The 17,047-nt window shown below is 46.2% G+C and overlaps 1 protein-coding gene across 1 annotated transcript; it reads left to right on the forward strand.

Annotated features, from left to right (window-relative positions):
* Nucleotides 1-206: 206 nt before the first annotated feature.
* LOC104160118 (serine protease 55-like) lies at nucleotides 207-15,137 on the forward strand. The gene is given in 5 exon segments (XM_009698178.1): nucleotides 207-342; nucleotides 687-876; nucleotides 1,769-2,016; nucleotides 4,852-4,979; nucleotides 14,841-15,137. Coding segments are annotated over 5 exon segments (999 nt in total).
* Nucleotides 15,138-17,047: the final 1,910 nt, after the last annotated feature.

A 17,047-nucleotide genomic window follows, 5' to 3' on the forward strand; every position in this document is an offset into this window, starting at 1 on the left:
TTCCCCTCGTTGCCTTAGGGAGGGCAGCATCCATCTGTGACGTCAACGGAAACAAACGGAATGCGTGATGTCACGCCCTGGTTGCTGTGGCAGAGAGGTGTGTTGTCTTCGGTGAGCATTCAGAGCGAGGGAGTTGTCCTGAGCTGTCTGCAGGAGCATCACTCCTCTGAATATTGTCGGAGAGTGTTACTCCAAGACAGATCGAAATGCGGCTCCTTACCCTCATGTGTTTTGCTTCTCTGATTGACAGAGTCAACAAACGTTTATTTCCTGAATTTCTTATGCTCAGAAATGAGCAGCGGAACAGAACCGCTTGGAGCCCTGCAGTATACACACATGCTGGTAAGTGAAATAGGCCTGGGCTTATTCCTTGTACCTGATGGCATATACATACGGCTTGTGCTACAGCCTGGTGCTGAACTCTTCCACTCATACTCCCTGCACAAGGATTTTATCCATCCTGCCTATGGGAGATGATCTATGGCCCTGCTAGCCCCCAAACTGCCTGGGCAGTGCTTGGCAAAGTGCAGGTTTGGGGAGGCTACAGTGATACCAGGGCCTTTGGTAGAGATGAAGTAGCATGGATAATTATAGACCAGTGCTTTAGCTGATGTCTTGCCCTCTAGTTTAGTAGCACAGGTGGTGGCACTGCTGTACGTGAGCAATATGTTTCATTTCAAACCCAGAGTGTGGCTTCCGACCATCTTACGAGTCCTTTCTGGAGACCGGCAAGAGGATCGCAGTGGGGAGATATGCCAAGGCTGGGGAATTCCCGTGGCATGTGAGGATCCAGAGCAACTGGAAACATCTCTGCGTAGGCACCATCATCAGCGTCTTGTGGATATTAGCTGTGGCCCTTTGCTTTGTGGAGGAAGTGTGAGTACTCAAGGGAAGCGAGGACAGCCCAAGCCGATGGGGTTGATAACATCGCACCTTGTGGGTGTAGGATATGTATGTCCTTGGGGTCAAGTGCGACATATATGAGCCCTGAAAACAGGACTTGTCTCCTTTGGGAAAATGGCCCATTTTCCATCTCATTTGGAAAAATGGGAAAACAGGCCCATTTTTCATCAGAGATAGTGTTGCAACAGAAATGTGCTGAAATCTGCATAACCAGGAGATGCAGAAGGGGAATATTTTGAAGGGTGGTCTGAGCAGCCTTGTATAAATGCCCGTGATGCTGTTCTGATGGTCCCAAGCATTTCCTGTACGTCTACACATGTTGCGGTACCTTGTAAAAAGAGATGTATTCCATTCCAGCTTATTCTAACCCCCAAAGTACCTTTGCTTTCATATAGCAAACATCTTTATCTCTTGGAAAGTCTGATTTTAAAACAGTAGTTTCTGCATAAATCAACCCCATGCAATGTCCAGGGTCAGAGTCCCACCCTCTTTGAGCCCCCTCCAAAATTCGGCAGGTCCGAGAGCCGAGGTTGCTCGGTGACAAATGACCTGAGACATCACAATCTGGAGCAGCTGGCTGGGGGCAACGTGGTCCAGGGCACAGCCATCCAGAAGACCCAGCCCACTCCATCTGTTTGTTAGCGACTGGGCTGTTTATAACTTGGTTGCATTCATGTTCTACCTCTGCACCTCTCTCCCCTGAAAATTAACTTTGCCTAGAAGTGAGGGGAGATTTCTGCGATATTTATGGCTAACCTGCCTCTGCAATTTGCTGAGCACCACCCTACCCTGCTCAGGGGAAGGAGGCACCAACACAAAGCCTTCATGTTTGCTTATGTCTGCGCTGCTTCTGTTTTGTTAAAAGGCCACCAGATCTCACTGTTGTGGCGGAGGGAACTGACCTCAACCTCCCGCTGGAAGAATACAAGCCGGACAGCTTGATCATCCACGAAAACTTTGACAGAAAGAGCATGCAAAATGATATTTCTCTGATCCTGTGCAACTCTCCCATCAAGTTCAGCAATGAGAAAATCCCCATCTGCTTGCCCTCCATGCATGACGTTGATTCGTGGCAAGACTGCTGGGTTGCTGGGTGGGGAACCAAAAATGCAGGTGAGATGCTGTCGGGAGATGTATTTGCTAACAGAGGCTGTTTTTTATCCATTTAACGTAGATGTTCTCTGCCAGGAGAGGTTACCCACACTAACTTCCACTCCCTACCTCCCTGGTAAACACATCCAGACCCCGGCAGCTGCTGCACATCCGCCAGTTCTCTGTTCAGTGCAAGAACCAGTTACCCACTGACCCCCAGAGCAAAGTCCCTGGTACTCTGAGCACGTGTGTTCAACTGAAACCTGACAGCCACCTTTGCTCTGCAGGAGCTCAGCCTTCCTTTGGATGCATTTTTTTGGCATCCAAAGTAAGACAAGCTCCACCCCGATGGGCAAGTTAGGCTGGGTCTGAAGTGGTCTGGAATAAGGGAAATTAAGGTCTCGGGTTATCTTTGTTGTAATGCTTCCATGAACCAGATTGATTCAATGGTACTGGCCACCCTTCTTCTTCACTCATTTAGATCAGCAGATTGCTATTGCTAATTGCTCTCGTTTAAGCCCTAATGAAAGTAACTCCAGCACTGATTGTGACCCAAAATGTCTATCCTGAACAAATGTCACTAAATGGCTAATGAGCGATTTCGTTATTGGAAAGAATTAATCAGGAGAGAGTGGGCAGGGTGGTGCCTTGGGGGTTTAACAGTCCTTCCTAGGATGTAGTGTGTGAGTGTCCCATTTAATCCTTGCTATTCTGCTCCAAAGGGTTACCGTCTTCTCTCTGAAACTGCATTTTACTTCTTAGGCTTCATTTGCCTCACGTAACAGTAATACACAACGCAACACTGTTTTATAGTTGTGAAACTCTCCCATTTCACCAAGGTAACGTGCTCTTAGAAACAGAAAAGCCGGGGGCTGCTGCAGAGTCGCTCTGCAGCTTGGCGGGATTGCTCTTCAGCTAGTCTCTTTGCAAAAAGGACGGCGTGGCTCTGGAGATCAGACTCACGGTGCTGTGTGGGCTCAGCTGACATCGCTACTGCTATCAAAATTGCACCCTGCCTGAGGTCAGTGCGCTCAGCCCTGGCCCACATCCCTTCTGTTTGGGAGATGTTTCAGAAGAAAACCAGCAGAAGCTGAGTTTGGTGAGAGGGATGTGCGATGGTGTCATATGGGCCATTCCAAAAATTGTGAGCCATTGTTCCTTGGCGGGGGAAAAAAAATAGGTCATTTCTCATTTCTATCAGCCTTTTGTAGGTGGACATCTCTCAGTCTGGCACCTCAGGTGGCACTAGCCTGATTCCCCTTCAACCACAGTCAATTAGACCTCAGCAAGTGGAACCACCTCCTTGGAGATACCTACATCAAAGCATTTTAATCTGTGGGCACTTCCATGGAGCGGCCTCATCGTAGCTGGGATAGGGACCTGACAACTTTCTATCTCTTAGATCTTATCTTTGAGATCTTATCTTTGAGTCCCACCTTCCTGAAGGTGCTGGAAGATGGAATATGGGAAAAGGAATGAGTTTCTGAAAATCAGTAGGTCTCCTGCCCAGCAGCAATATCCTCCAAAAGTCAGTTTTATCCTTCAGACTCAGGTTCACTTTAAAGAGAAACATGGGTAAAATGACTGTTTTTTCCAAGTAACCCTGCATATTTTTACTCTTTTTGTCGCTTGCTAGTGCCCACTGCAATTTCTGTTCTCCCATCTCCAGAGAAGAATAAAACAGTTATTTCTATTGCGTGCTGCCATCCTGAGAGCCACTTTGTGAAGGATACAGCTGGTCCCCTGGGTGAGGCATGGCCTCAGAGCCCCCCAGGAGAGCGTGGGGATAACAAGATGGTCTGCTCTGGGGAAAACTCAGTGGACTTTCCTCTGCAAGGTTCATGCAGGACCCCATGAAGAGTCCCTCAAACCGAGTTCCCCAGTAATGTGAGTGAGAAACCCAAGGTGTGCAGTGCTGCTTATCTCAGGTCATCACCAAGACAAGCAGGATAAGTCATCCCTTTGAGGGTCTTCAGCTGTACCACATCCCAGAGTTCATCTACAAAAATAAGTGATTTTTTTTTAAAATCCTGTTTAGGAAGCCTCCACTCACCAGGATTTCAGTTTTGCCCATTAACACCACATCCCCATCTACCTACGTACCCATCTCCTAGTCTGGCATAAAGTCAAGAGCACAAATTTGTCTTTGCTATCATGGACATGGACCTGTTGGAGCAAGTCCAGAGGAGGCCACAGAGATGATCCGAGGGCTGGAGCACCTCTGCTGTGAGGACAGGCTGAGAGAGTTGGGGTTGTTCAGCCTGGAGAAGAGAAGGCCCTGGGCAGACCCTAGAGCATCTTTCCTGTACCTAAAGGGGCCGACAATAAAGCTGGGGAGGGACTTTTTACAAGGGCAGGGAATGATAGGACAAGGGGCAATGGCTTTAAACTGGAAGAGGGGAGATTTAGATGAGACAGTTGGAAGAAATTCTTCCCGGTGAGGGTGGTGAGGCAGTGGTACAGGTTGCCCAGAGAAGCTGTGGTTGCCCCATCCCTGGAAGTGTTGAAGGCCAGGTTGGATGGGGCTTTGAGCAACCTGGTCTGGTGGGAGGTGTCCCTGCCCATGGCAGGGGGGGTTGAACGCGATGGGCTTTAAGGTCCCTTCCAACCAAATCATTTTGTGATGCAATGATTCTATGGTTCTATGATTTGGACAGCCCCTGTAAGCCCCCATGACCCCAAGACCATACAGTTGTGCCCTGAGACCCTCTTGCCCTGAGATGCTTTATAAATTCAACTGAGAGTGTTGCCAAGGGCTAGTCTCTGGCTCTGCTTTCACCCTTACAAGTCTACAATGCTCTGCAGATTTTGTTAATCGTTCTCTTCTCACTTGTTGTTTAGCAGCTGCCGTGCCAGCATCCTACATGCTGCAGAAAGCGCGGATGAAGCTCATCAGCAAGGAGCAGTGCTTGGAGCGGATCCCGCAGCTAGTGGAGAACGTGACGTGTGCTGAGCTGGAGAAAGGAAAAGAAGGCTCGTGCCAGGTAAAGCAAACAGGCTCCCAAATGGCCATGCTGCCTACAAGGCCACAGAGTCATTGGAGGAGAAGCACCTTTGCTTCAGGAATGAACATCAGTCCTTCCCACAGCTTCCTGGGGTTGCTAAAGCTTCTCGGCAGGAGGCCAGAGCAGGATGCCCAGTGGCCAAGGAACTGCCTGCAAAGGCATATTGACCTGGGCAGGGTGGGTCTCGCGTCCCTGCAGAGAGGGCTCAGCACAGCATGGGCTGTGTCCTCCTCCTGCCTGGTGTCCCCTCAGCCCTGCCCCAGGCACTGAAGGAGTCAGGAAAGTTTGTCCAGGAGGGTCAAAGCAAAAGAACTGGGAGGGGAATTTCATCCAGGAATGTTTAATTTGAATATTAGAAACTTTCCCAGGTGAGGTCTTGGTTCTGATCCAAATGTCCTCTGCTAACACGTCAGGTTGGTCTGTGAGTGCCAGAACTAGTCACATCTTATTGCAGTGAGATAGTGATATAGGGTGATGGACATTTCAAGCTGAATTATTGAGTTCGAGAGGTATTTCATGTCAGGGACTGCTAAGGGGAGAGAGCTGACACAAACACCCAAATGTGGGAAAACCTCACTCACAACTTGTGCCCTCACACCATACTCCACCCACAGGACCTCGGTCCTGATGCCAAACAAAGTCTGAAAGCCAAAAGACATCTTTTTTTTTCATAGCATCCAACCCCCAACCCCTCCTCTGAGAGCCTGGTAAGGACTGGGCTCTCCTGCAGCCTCTGTGTCAGGACTGAGGTCTCCATCCTCCACTGGGCAGGGGTTTTCTTAGACGTGTACGTGTGTTTGCCGGGGGACAGCTGGGCAGACACATGTATGCACAGCTTCATCCTGTAGGAATCATTCATTGAGGGAACTAAAACAACAGCCAGGACAGAGAGAGATCCCCTGCCCTTTAGACAAGGACTGCGGGTACAGGGACCATGGACTACAAAGCCATTTCGAGCTTCGCCCATCGCTGGGCAGCGGAGGAGAAGTTTGCTTTGCAAAATCATTTTTTGATGAGCCAGAGAGCATCTGTCTCTGAAACTATTCATCTAGTGACTTTGACCTCCATTAAATTCAATCAAAAATTTTAAAAAGAAAACTGCCACAGGATAACATTAACATGATTAAAGAATGCACTTCCCAGCCCAGCCTGAAGTTCTGCAGCTGAATTATGCTGGTGAAACAGCAAGAGCACTTGTACCCTGGAAAATGAATGTCCTGTATTCAGAAAGCTGATGAGGGTGCTATTTTGATCTACAGTAATGTTAGAGTCGTCTGAGAAATGTGAGCTTTCCAAGCAGCGAAAGTACACAATGATTGCATGTGTGATAATGCTCATAACCCAGAAACTGCCCACTTTTAGTGGAACCTTGACCAGGCAGAAATATTTTGCAACCTGAAATAAAGAGAGCAAGACAAAACCATGTCCTAGGCTAGCAGTGGAGCTCTTCAGAGGAGAAACAGGTGACAGAACTTTTCATTAGAATTTGCTAATTTGCTGGAGGGGAATCATTTTGCTGATGGATGGTTTTCTGGGAAGAGCTGATAGAGTCAGGTAGGGCACATTTTGGCCTGGTAATGAACTGGGGGGCCAGGGCCAAACCTGATGCTTGCTCTGCAGGACGGACCACTGGACAGTCAATTCATCTGCCCTGGGCAGATAGCAAGGCACACTTAGTGCAATCTATCGAGCTATGCTTTTCTATAAAGATTATGGGGGTTTTGTCAAATGAGAATGAGGCCAGATTTCAAAATAGCTAAATCCTGTACAAAGTCAGCACTGTCAAGGAGGTAGAGCAGCCCTGGGCATGGTTTTGGTCTGTGCCAACCAGCTGTCTCCTGGATGACTTCCAGACACAACTCCAGCTTTTACATGGGTCAAAAGCCACCCACAATAATCACTTTGGATCCTGGCACCCCAGTTTAGAGGCCAGGAAAGAGCAGGCAAGGCAGAGACCCCTGGTCAGGGAGCAAGCCCTGGAGATGATGAGCTTGCTATTGTAGATGTGGTCACAGGAAACCTGGAAGCCATGCACTGCGTAGATGTATGATCTGTCTGGACAGAAAGTAGATAAAAGCTTTATATTAACCTTACCTGAGCTTTGCTGAGGATCGGGATACATTTGTTCATGTCCAGAGCCAGGCTAAGATGGACAAGTTGCATCTAGACCTAAGGTTGCACACCCACCTGATCCTCACCTGGATCCAAAGGATTACCATCCTAAGTCTTTGCACTGTTTGCCGTTTGTGCGCTAGATTTTTCCCGTTGCAGCAAGTTGTTTTATGTGAGTAACTAAAGCCACACAGATATCATCACTGAGGCATCATGTAGAAGGTTTGTCCTACTGACCACTGCCTAAATACCCCCATGTGGCAACAGGACATGAACAGAAAGGCTCAGACATTTCACCAGCTGCCATCGTACTGGTACCAGACAAGTCTAATTTGTGGATCACTGACCATACTCCTGTAATAACTCAAGGAGATTGAATAGCAGAGCTCCCAAGTGTTTGTACTTTAAAAAAAAAAATCCATTCACTTAAAAAGAAAAATCTATTGTATTCCAATTCCCTAGCGGTTCTGCAGACAAATATATAGATTGACTGTGAATTAACACTAACAGGATCTGTAATTGACTTATAGTTCTATTTAGTCATAAACATTAGCATTAATGGATGTTCATGGGGTACAAGTGCTAAAGAACAGACACTAGAGATGGCCTGTGTGTTATTTTTTTGTTTGCTACATTTCTTCCATGACCCCATGAACCACAATTGATGTCTAATTCCTTGCTTTCTTAAGCATCTTTTGTTAGGTTCTGATGCAACGGTAACTTGAACAATAATTACAGTATGAGGGACTCACAAAGCAAATGCCTCCTTCAGCATCTTGCCTATCCAGACAAAATTCAGCAAATGGCCCAATTATATTTCAGAGAATTTCTGCAAAGGAGGTCTGTGGGGGTAGCTCTGCGATGTGGTGATTAAGGACAGAGTATGTTCAGCTGGAAGTCACAGTTCACGCACAGTTCAGGTCAACAGCAGATGAAGAGGGGCCCAGTCCCTGGCCTTACTGTCAGGGGAAGGAATCATTGTGTGCCTACAAACAAGCACTGGAATTGTTCCGGCTCAGCTTCACCGTACCCTACATTGTCCCCTGGTGTGGGGCTGATCCAAGTCATGGGCTGAAGGTGTCTACCCCCTTCCATCAGTTGTAGCAGGAGGTGATCTTGGCAGTCTCTGATAAATGCGGAAATGATGCTAGGTTGCATTTAGGTCTCTGGGTTTTGATTTCTTTAGTTCTGTGAAAAAGGTGGAGAAGGACTTCTTTCCTTCACCTGCAATATGTCCTGCCCACCTAGAACTGTCAGCAGTTTGGAAAGGGCAAATGCCCTTTACGCTGTCTGGAATGCTCGGGGCTCTCACCCCACATAGCTATAGCAATAGCAGTAGTTGTTGTACGGCCCTGGGTGGGATTTATCCGGCCAGGTACAAATGTCTTTTCTATAGCCATCTGCATCTACCGAATCACCTTTCCATCAACGGGGAGAAAAAAACACAACACTTCTGACATGTGAGTCATTAAGACTCTTGTAACCATCTATTTTAAAATGAGATAAATCCCTGTATGAGTGCTTATTGCTGCCCATTAACTAAAAGCAAGTCCAAGGTGTCTGGCTCGCAGGGAGACACATGGCTTCCAAGGCGGGACTGGTGCCTACATCTAAGTCTCCAGTGCTATATTAGATGTCCCAGGATATCCCCCTGGCATCCCACTGCCCCCACCTCAAACCATGCCTCGGTAATATGACTGCAATGGGAGCTTGACACTTGCACTGGGAACACTGAGGAGAGGTGATCAGCCTGGAGCTGAACTCACCCCTTGCACGCTCATGTCAGCTGTGCAGAAGAGTGCTAAACCAGTGCAGAAGTGACAAAAGCTCTGGCATCCTTTTACTGGTGCTAACGTGGCTCCAAAATTGCAAGGGAAGACTTCTGAAATAGAATTTTTTAAGGAACAAGCCTGCAAATGAAAATTGGGTCCATATAGGTAAATTATCAGAGATGCAAGCAAAAGGTCACAAACCAGGGAAGCGTGGTCAATCCCTCAGGCTGTTCAAAATATCTGACGCGAGGTGGATCGATGATGGTCTGACTGCAGTCTGTAGGGATGGAGAGTACCTGTATGAGGTCTGAGGTTACAGGCCCTTCTGCCTACCAGACAAGGGTCCCCTGGGGGCCAGGAGTCAAAGCTAAGCACATTTCAGTTCAAAGTTATGACTAGTTAATACAACATGACTTTCCTATTGTACCTTACCTTAATATTGAAGAGAGTGATCCACTCTCCACCCTTGCGGCGGGTTCTCCGTCACTGAACTATTGCTAACATGATGAGGAAGGGGTTTTTACCCTAAGGGAGAGATTGCTTTAAGTAGGAAGGTATCCTGGGAAGCCCCAAAACAAAGCAGTGGAAAGGTGTTTCTGCAGTTGCAGTCTCTTAAATTTGCTTCTGAAGGGTGCTTTGATACGCAGCTCATAAGAATTGGAACACTTCTCCTGTGTCCCGTGGTTTTATAAGGCTTTCATCATTTTATCATTTTATGATACGGGCAGACAAGTGAACACTTTCAGGCTGTGGTGGCTTAATTCTTTAATTTGTCAAAAACATTCCTTCCTATTGCAAGGACATGGGATGTTGATGATGTCGCATGTCTCTCCTGCTTTCTTCCTCTGGTTTGTAGCTTTTGGTCCCTCCAACTGAAGTTGTTTGGTTTGCAGCAAGGGGGTCCAGCAATGCTTTGTGTGCTTGGTGAGTGAAGCTGTGGGGAGTAGAGCATCTCTGGATCCAGCTGGACACAAAAACCTACTGTGTGCTTGCCCTCGGAGTTGGGGAATGGGTGTGATGACTCAGAGGATCCGCTTCTTATTCAATTACAGTGAGTCAACACAGCTTTAAGGGAAAGTCATGACTCACCGGCAGATTTAAATTCTTTGAAGGAGTAGACAAGCATGTGGCAGAGAGTGATCCAGCTGATACAATGCGCTGAGATCTCTAAAACTCTTTTAATGAGTTTTCTCACCGAAGGCTCATGGAGAAACTGAACTGTCATGAAGTAGAAGGGCTTCGGTTTGAAACGAGGCAACATGGAGGAAGAATTTGACCAGAGAAGGGGATTACAAGAGGAGTTGTGTTGGCATCCGTGCAAGGAATCGTGGTGCTCAGGGAAGGCGAATGCTGAGATGACCAAGTTGGCCGATGCCACAATGTTATTCAGAGTGGTCGAAATTACAACTGACTGTGCAGAGGTGCAGCGGGCTCTCATTATTCTGAGTGACTGGAGGTTAAAACAGCAGATGCAGTTCACTGTTGATAAAGGAAAAGTAATGAATATGGGGAGAAGCAACTCCAGCTGTAGGCATGCAATAATAGGCTCTAAATTAGCTGTTACCACGTAAGAAGATCTTGGAGTAACTGTGAATAGTCCTTCAGAAACATCAGCATGAGGCTCTGCAGAGGTCAAAAAGGTAACGAGAGCATTATGAATTATTAGGAAACGAATAAGTAGCAAAGCAAATGGATGTTATGTCAGGGCACTGATCTTGGGAGCCTACATCTCGTGTGCTGTGTGGGATTCCTGTCCACCCCATCTGAGAAAGGAGGAGTAGTTTTACAAAAGGAGAAGAGTAGAGTGGGAAGGATGAACAGGGACATGGAATGGCTTCTGGTGGGAAGGGGAATAACACAACAGGACTCTGAGGCTTGTAAAAGAGATGTCTGAAGGGGGTGTGACATTCTAAGGTCATGGGCAGCAAGGAGGGGACAGTCAAGAGCTGTCCTCTGGTCACTACTGTTCAAAACACACGAAGGAGGGGGTATCAGATGGCTCTATCAGGCAGCAGGTTTAAAACAAAGAGAAGGAAGTGTTTTTTCATCCAACAGATAATTAAACTATGGAAATCACTGACCAGGATGTTGTGGGTATTTATCCTAAGGGATAAATGGATTCAAAAAGCAATTAGATAACTTCCTGGATGGAGATCTCTCTAAGGCTATTAACCACTGTGATGTAAATACAACTCTGTAAATACTTGCCCTGTTTCTCATTCCCCTTCCCTGAGCACTTGTCACAGATGACTGTCAGAGACAGGAGTCTGGGCCAGATGCATTATAACCGGCCTCTAAGTCCATGCCACCGTGGTTACTAATGGACCCCCTGACATCAGTGTGGATGGAGGCAGGTGGCCTTGTTCTCCCATTTTCCAGCAAGGGGATGGAGGGACAGAGTAGCTGAAGGGTCTCACCTGAGATGTCAAAGAGATCTCATGAAAGGAGTCCGGGTGCCCTGTGTTACCTGGTTCATTTTCAATACCTGGCCACTAAAAATGGCTGTAGCCTCCTTCCTTCCACCTTTTTCGGAGGATGGCTTGTTCACCGTGACATAACTGAAGAAATCATCTGTTTGCAAAAGCCTGTACTTCCTGCAGCCAGGGCAGCTCTAATGGCAAGTGTTATTATCCACGTGCTGATTCTCTCCGATTTACACAGAGCTTGCCAAAATGAAAATGAAACCAGCGATGACTTGCGAGGATTGTATATCCACCTAATGAGTATCAGATGGGTTGTTCTCCCTCCCTCAGAACTTCTCCCACCTCAGATGATTTATGTGGCTGAACGTGTTTGCTCTGATCAATTACCGTGTTGCAGACATGAATACAAATACGAAAGGAAGACGATTACACTCTTGATCCAAAGCCCACTGAAGTCAGCAGAAAGGCTCCTGGTGTTCACAAAAAGGTTTTGGCTGTGGTGAAAAGGATGAAACTTTTGATCAGCTTCAGTGAACAAAGCGCCTTGTTAGTCAGTGACAGTTTTTATACGACCCACAACTATTTACCAGCTAATACATCACCGCTCTCACCTCTCCTAATGGGAGGATTAACATGCAGTTGTGGAAAGCACGAATTCAGCACCAGGTCTGATTTGATGTCATTGCTTTTCACTCATCTTCTAGTTGAGAAGTGTCACTGTTTAAGGTGACTAGAAGATGAATGAAAATCAACCAGAAAGCAAAGATGCTCTTTTTAGCTTTTTTTTTTTTCTGTCCAGAAGCTTGGCACTGAGACTGGAGAGCAGAGCAGGTATCTGATGTGTGTTGCTGACCAGAAGTAGAAGTATTTCACCACTGCCACACAGGAGGCTGAAAGCAGTATTTAATAAGTTCTTCGATCTTCAGAGTCGTTAACCTGAGCATTCATTAAATTAGTGCTGCTGGAAACATCACAGAGCTGAGATAATTACACCAGCACTCAAAGCTCACTCCTCCCACACCCTCTCCTCCACAAGGATGGAAAACCTTGGGCCAGTGTTTCTGAGAGCTTGAGGTGGATACGGGGATAGTCAGAAGTGTCCAAGAACTGAGTTTATTTTCTCTATCTTTAGCCCTATAAAAAACAGGCTACTGATTCATCCGGGCTACCGCTATAATTATGTGGGTGAGATTATCACATAGAGAGGATGATTTAACCCACTTTGTGATAAAATCGTCTGGTTAAATAGCTGAATTTAAGAGAAATGGCATGTTAGATGTTGCACCCATGAAGCTGACCAGCTCGGCCCGTGGGGAAAGGGATCTGAAGCAGGATTTGGGTCTCAGGGCTTGTGGATTAGAGAAATGGCTTTGCAGCTGCTGCCTGGGTTTTCACAGCATTGCCCGACTCCCTCTCGGCCCAGGTTTTAAATCGCTTTCCACAGCTGACAGTCCCCCAAGCCCTGCAGACAGCTCTCCCTTTCCCCACCGACCGGGCAGAGAACAAAATGAACATGGCTAAAGAGGTAAACAGGGAAAAGCAGATCTGATTCAAAAGGAAAACTGCGTGATGTATAGTTTAGAGAGAGATTCCTGACTCTGCCATTGCCTCATGCAAATCGCATCCCTTTTCTGCTGTGGTTTTCTCAGCTATGAAATACGATAAGACTTTTCCAGCCCCCAAGGATAGGCACAAGGTATCAGGAATTAACTGGTATTTAAGCGCCCTGGGAGAAAAATCCTTTGCAAGTGTGAACAGCCTCCAAATTCGACACTAAAACTGATCTGCCCCAACCATGTGCAGGGGCTTTGCCAGCGCTAAAAAATCTCCTGTACTTGGAAAAGCTGGCACGACGCATCCCGACATATCACCGATGAGGGGTTGTCAGCCGTTGCTGCGTCACTGCCTTGCGAACGGCTCCCACTCTCTTGACTTCATTTATTATCTTTGTGTAGGAGGCTCGAAGTGCCTTCCTTTCGCTACTGGGATAATGTATTTGGCCTGTTCCTGCCTTGAGGGAATTAGCAGTAAAAATCCCAGTAATTTAATTGTGCGCACAGCCTAGGAGATGTTCATTCATTCAAACAGGATGCCATTGCTGAGGACGCTGAGAACATATGGATCCAAGGTCACTGCAAGGTCACTTCTGCGATTCAAGCAACTTCTTGGCTGAAACAGGATTGGGAAACGTCTTTAGATCCTGAGTCTGAAGAGGGTCCAGCACCACTGGCTGAGGTACAGACACGTAGCTATAATAACACCATTTCAGTGCAAACAGTATTGAATTTATGGTTGGACTCTATGATCTTAAAGGTCTTTTCCATCCTAAATGGTGATTCTATGAGTCTGCGAATGCTGGAGCAATATTTGCTCTGTATTTATCTTAATTTTTCCCTCCTATATGCCTGTTGAACCAAAAAGAAAAATAGAAAAAATAAAATAAAAAAAAAGATAAACATGTTAATGACCTGAGCCTTCCATCTAGTGAAGTGGGTAGGAATTCAGCCATAAACTTTAGTGGGTGCTGATGAGTTGCACAGGGGACTACAGCCGCTTCCTTACTCATTAATTAATGTGTGTTATAGCTCAGGGTAGCTGCCGGCGGAAGGGGCTTCATACATTAATGACAAAGACATTTCTCAAAGTAGTGTGCAAAGAGGGAAGGGCAACATTTCCCAGGAAAGCTGGCTGTCTCGGGAAATGGGTTTGTACTGAATTTATTTGCCATATGTACTAGAGATAGGGTAGAAAAAAGATTCACACCCACCGTGGAAGGAAACATTTAGAGTAGGGGCTGCACAGCACTTAAGATATACATAACTGTCAGAAAAGTGCTGTACCTGGCTGGGTGGATTTTGTACTCAGATTGTGTTCAGCGATTGCACGCAGAGGTCATACGAGCAGCTCGATGTGCTCTTGGTGCTCAAGCTAGAGCAGCCGACAGGAGGATAGTCCTCTTTGCAGGGTGACCGCAAGGTGCGTGTGAAGGCTTGCACACACTGGGTGAGGGATGGCTGCCCTTGCAGTAGCAGACAAGTTTTCAGAAAAATTACTGTGGCTGCAAGAAGGATTTGTCAGGATTAGTATTCATCTTTTGTCCAATTTCTGGATGCTAGCTCCCAAAATTAACAGTGGCATGTACCCAGCACCTACCTGTACCAGTTTTGCAGAGAAGTCAAGGACTGAAGGAACAGTCACAGCAAATGTCCCTTTTCACTCCTGGATGTTGTCTCTTGGTGATAGGATTCAGGTACCCTTCTGGGGCCACGGGAGCATGTGGAAAAGGCTGAGAAGGACCGGGCATCGGACTGAGCCAGAGCTTGCGACTGATCTCCTCCTCTTACCTTCTGTATCTATTTATTCTGCAGGGATCTCAGGGCTGAGCTGTGAAGTTTTGAGTCCAAAATGTCCTTGTTCCCCCAAATCCTCACGAACTCAGGACAGAATTTGATTTTCCCAATCAACCTGTGGGATATAGCTGCTATGAGAGACCTGAGGTTTGGTCCTGCTATAACATCCTCCTTATGCCGTAGGTGGACAGTGGGGGACCTCTGGTTTGCTGCTACTGGAACACCATGAAGTGGTTTCCAGTCGGCATCGTCAACTAGGGACAAAATTGTGCAGAAAAGCCAAACCATGAGATCTTAGTATCTGTTTACGACTACCGTAACCGGATTGAGACTGAGACAGCCATAGGAGGGAAGCCTTTCTTCATTGAAGGCATGGATAACCCTGCTAGGGTGGCTCCTTCCGGGACTGAGACAGAGTTGAGATTTCTGGAGAATTGGCTCCTTTTATTTACCTCTTCAATAGCAATTGGATTACTGTAGAGAATTTACCTCTTTAACAGCAAGTAGATTACTCTAGAGAAGATTTTTTCAAAGCATAATAAAAGTCAGAATTACTCTTAGAATCATAGAATCATAGAATCATTATGACTGGAAGAGACCTCAAAGATCATCAGGTCCAACCGTGTACCTGATACCACCATGTCCACTAAACCTTGTGGTCTTGAAGCGCCACATCTAAACATTTTTTGAACACCTCCAGGGACGATGACTCCACCACCTCCCTGGGGAGCCTGTTCCAATGCCTAACGACTCTTACAGTGAAGAAGTTCTTTCTAATGTCCAACCTGAACCTCCCCTGACGCAACTTGAGACCATTTCCTCTTGTCCTATCTTTCATTGTTCTTTTGTTGCTGATCCATATGGTTGTGTCTCAGGTCAACCTGCTCCATCTCACTGATGTGGACACAGACACCCAAATGAGATGCCACAATGAGACAGGGGAGCAAGGCAGCTGCTGGAGAAATTAAATGAAAGCCAAGACTTAGGCAAGAGAGGCCATAATCCTCTGAAAAATACAGATTTTCCACACTGGTGGGTCTCATCAGGCCCATTTATTTGCTAAGCTCAGATGCCAAGTCAAGATGTGGCATCTGAAGGAGCTGCTCCCCTTGAAAAACTGAAACCCTAAGAAAGGTCTTAGCTTACTCAGTTGCATCTCGGCTTAGCTGTTGGTAGGATAGCTCTGGGTTAACGTCTCTTACAGCTAATTATTAGCTAGACTCATGTATCTTCTATCTTGCGGCTGGCCCAAGCTAAGAGCATCTTTAGAGACCACAGCAGCTGCTCAGGTTTTATGTCAAGCTGCTGGGACATGACTACACGTCAAATTCAGTGTCTCCTTAAGCTAGAAAAAGGGCAAGAAATCTTTTGGCCAGTGTTAGAAGATGTAGCATCATATAACTAACCAGTCCTATTTACCTGGGCTGCAAATGCTGGATTTTGGTTGTTAAAGGCAACGATAGAGAAAAATCTGACTGGCTGAAGAGAACTGTGTCTGAGCTATCCATAAAACCCCTTGGCTTTGTAATTAGCCAAAATTAATCCCTTGCAAGTAAATGGTAAATCAAAAGGAGATAACTTTTTTTTTTTTTTCTGTTAGAGGCCTTTTACATGGGTTGCTGGGAGGTCCACAGCCCAGCCTGGGCTGGGACTGATCTGGTCCTTCATTCAGTACACGGTCCTTTGTTGTTTCTGCTGCAACAAAGTGCATTGCAAAATGCGGTCTGGTCTTCACAGAGGGGTTGCTTTTCTTGGAAGAGGTGGGGAAGAAGGCAAGCAGCAAGGTCTTCTTCATGTCCCACCTTTGCAACGGCATAAAAGCACCTGTAATTTGCAGCAATGATAAAACTCAGTGAATGTGCAATGGGACAGAACCTCACAAATTGGTTTTAATTACCTTGATATTTTCTGCCTAACTGGTGGAGAAGCCTTGTAAATGAGAATTAATTCATCTACCTTAAGCTAATGCAAACCCATCTTGGCATAAAAGTCAGACTTTATTTTGTGTGTTATCTGAGCAGAAAATAATGCTTAATTATTATTAGTTCTGAGTAATGCTTATGAAAATTGCTCCACATTAATTTCACATGGCTGACTGGCTAATGGATGCATAAGGGTCTTGTAACCCTTTGCAAAAAGACTAATAAAAGCTAAAAACAAGGGGGATATATTACTTTAGCAGCTATTAGTAGTAGACAGTGTCTGCTGGCATTAATACCTATACTTTTTTTCCTTTCTATTAATAATATATCAACAGATTCTAGAAGCTGTGGCAGGGGCTGGACATCAGGAAATATTTCCTAATGCTGCAATCTATTCAGCTACAGAATTGTTTCCCCCGAAGGAAATGAGAGATGTCCTCCTGCTTGAATTATTTTAATGTAGGGATT

Source organism: Cariama cristata, unplaced genomic scaffold (assembly GCF_000690535.1).
Source record: "Cariama cristata isolate BGI_N322 unplaced genomic scaffold, ASM69053v1 scaffold9914, whole genome shotgun sequence".
Lineage (NCBI taxonomy): Eukaryota > Metazoa > Chordata > Aves > Cariamiformes > Cariamidae > Cariama > Cariama cristata.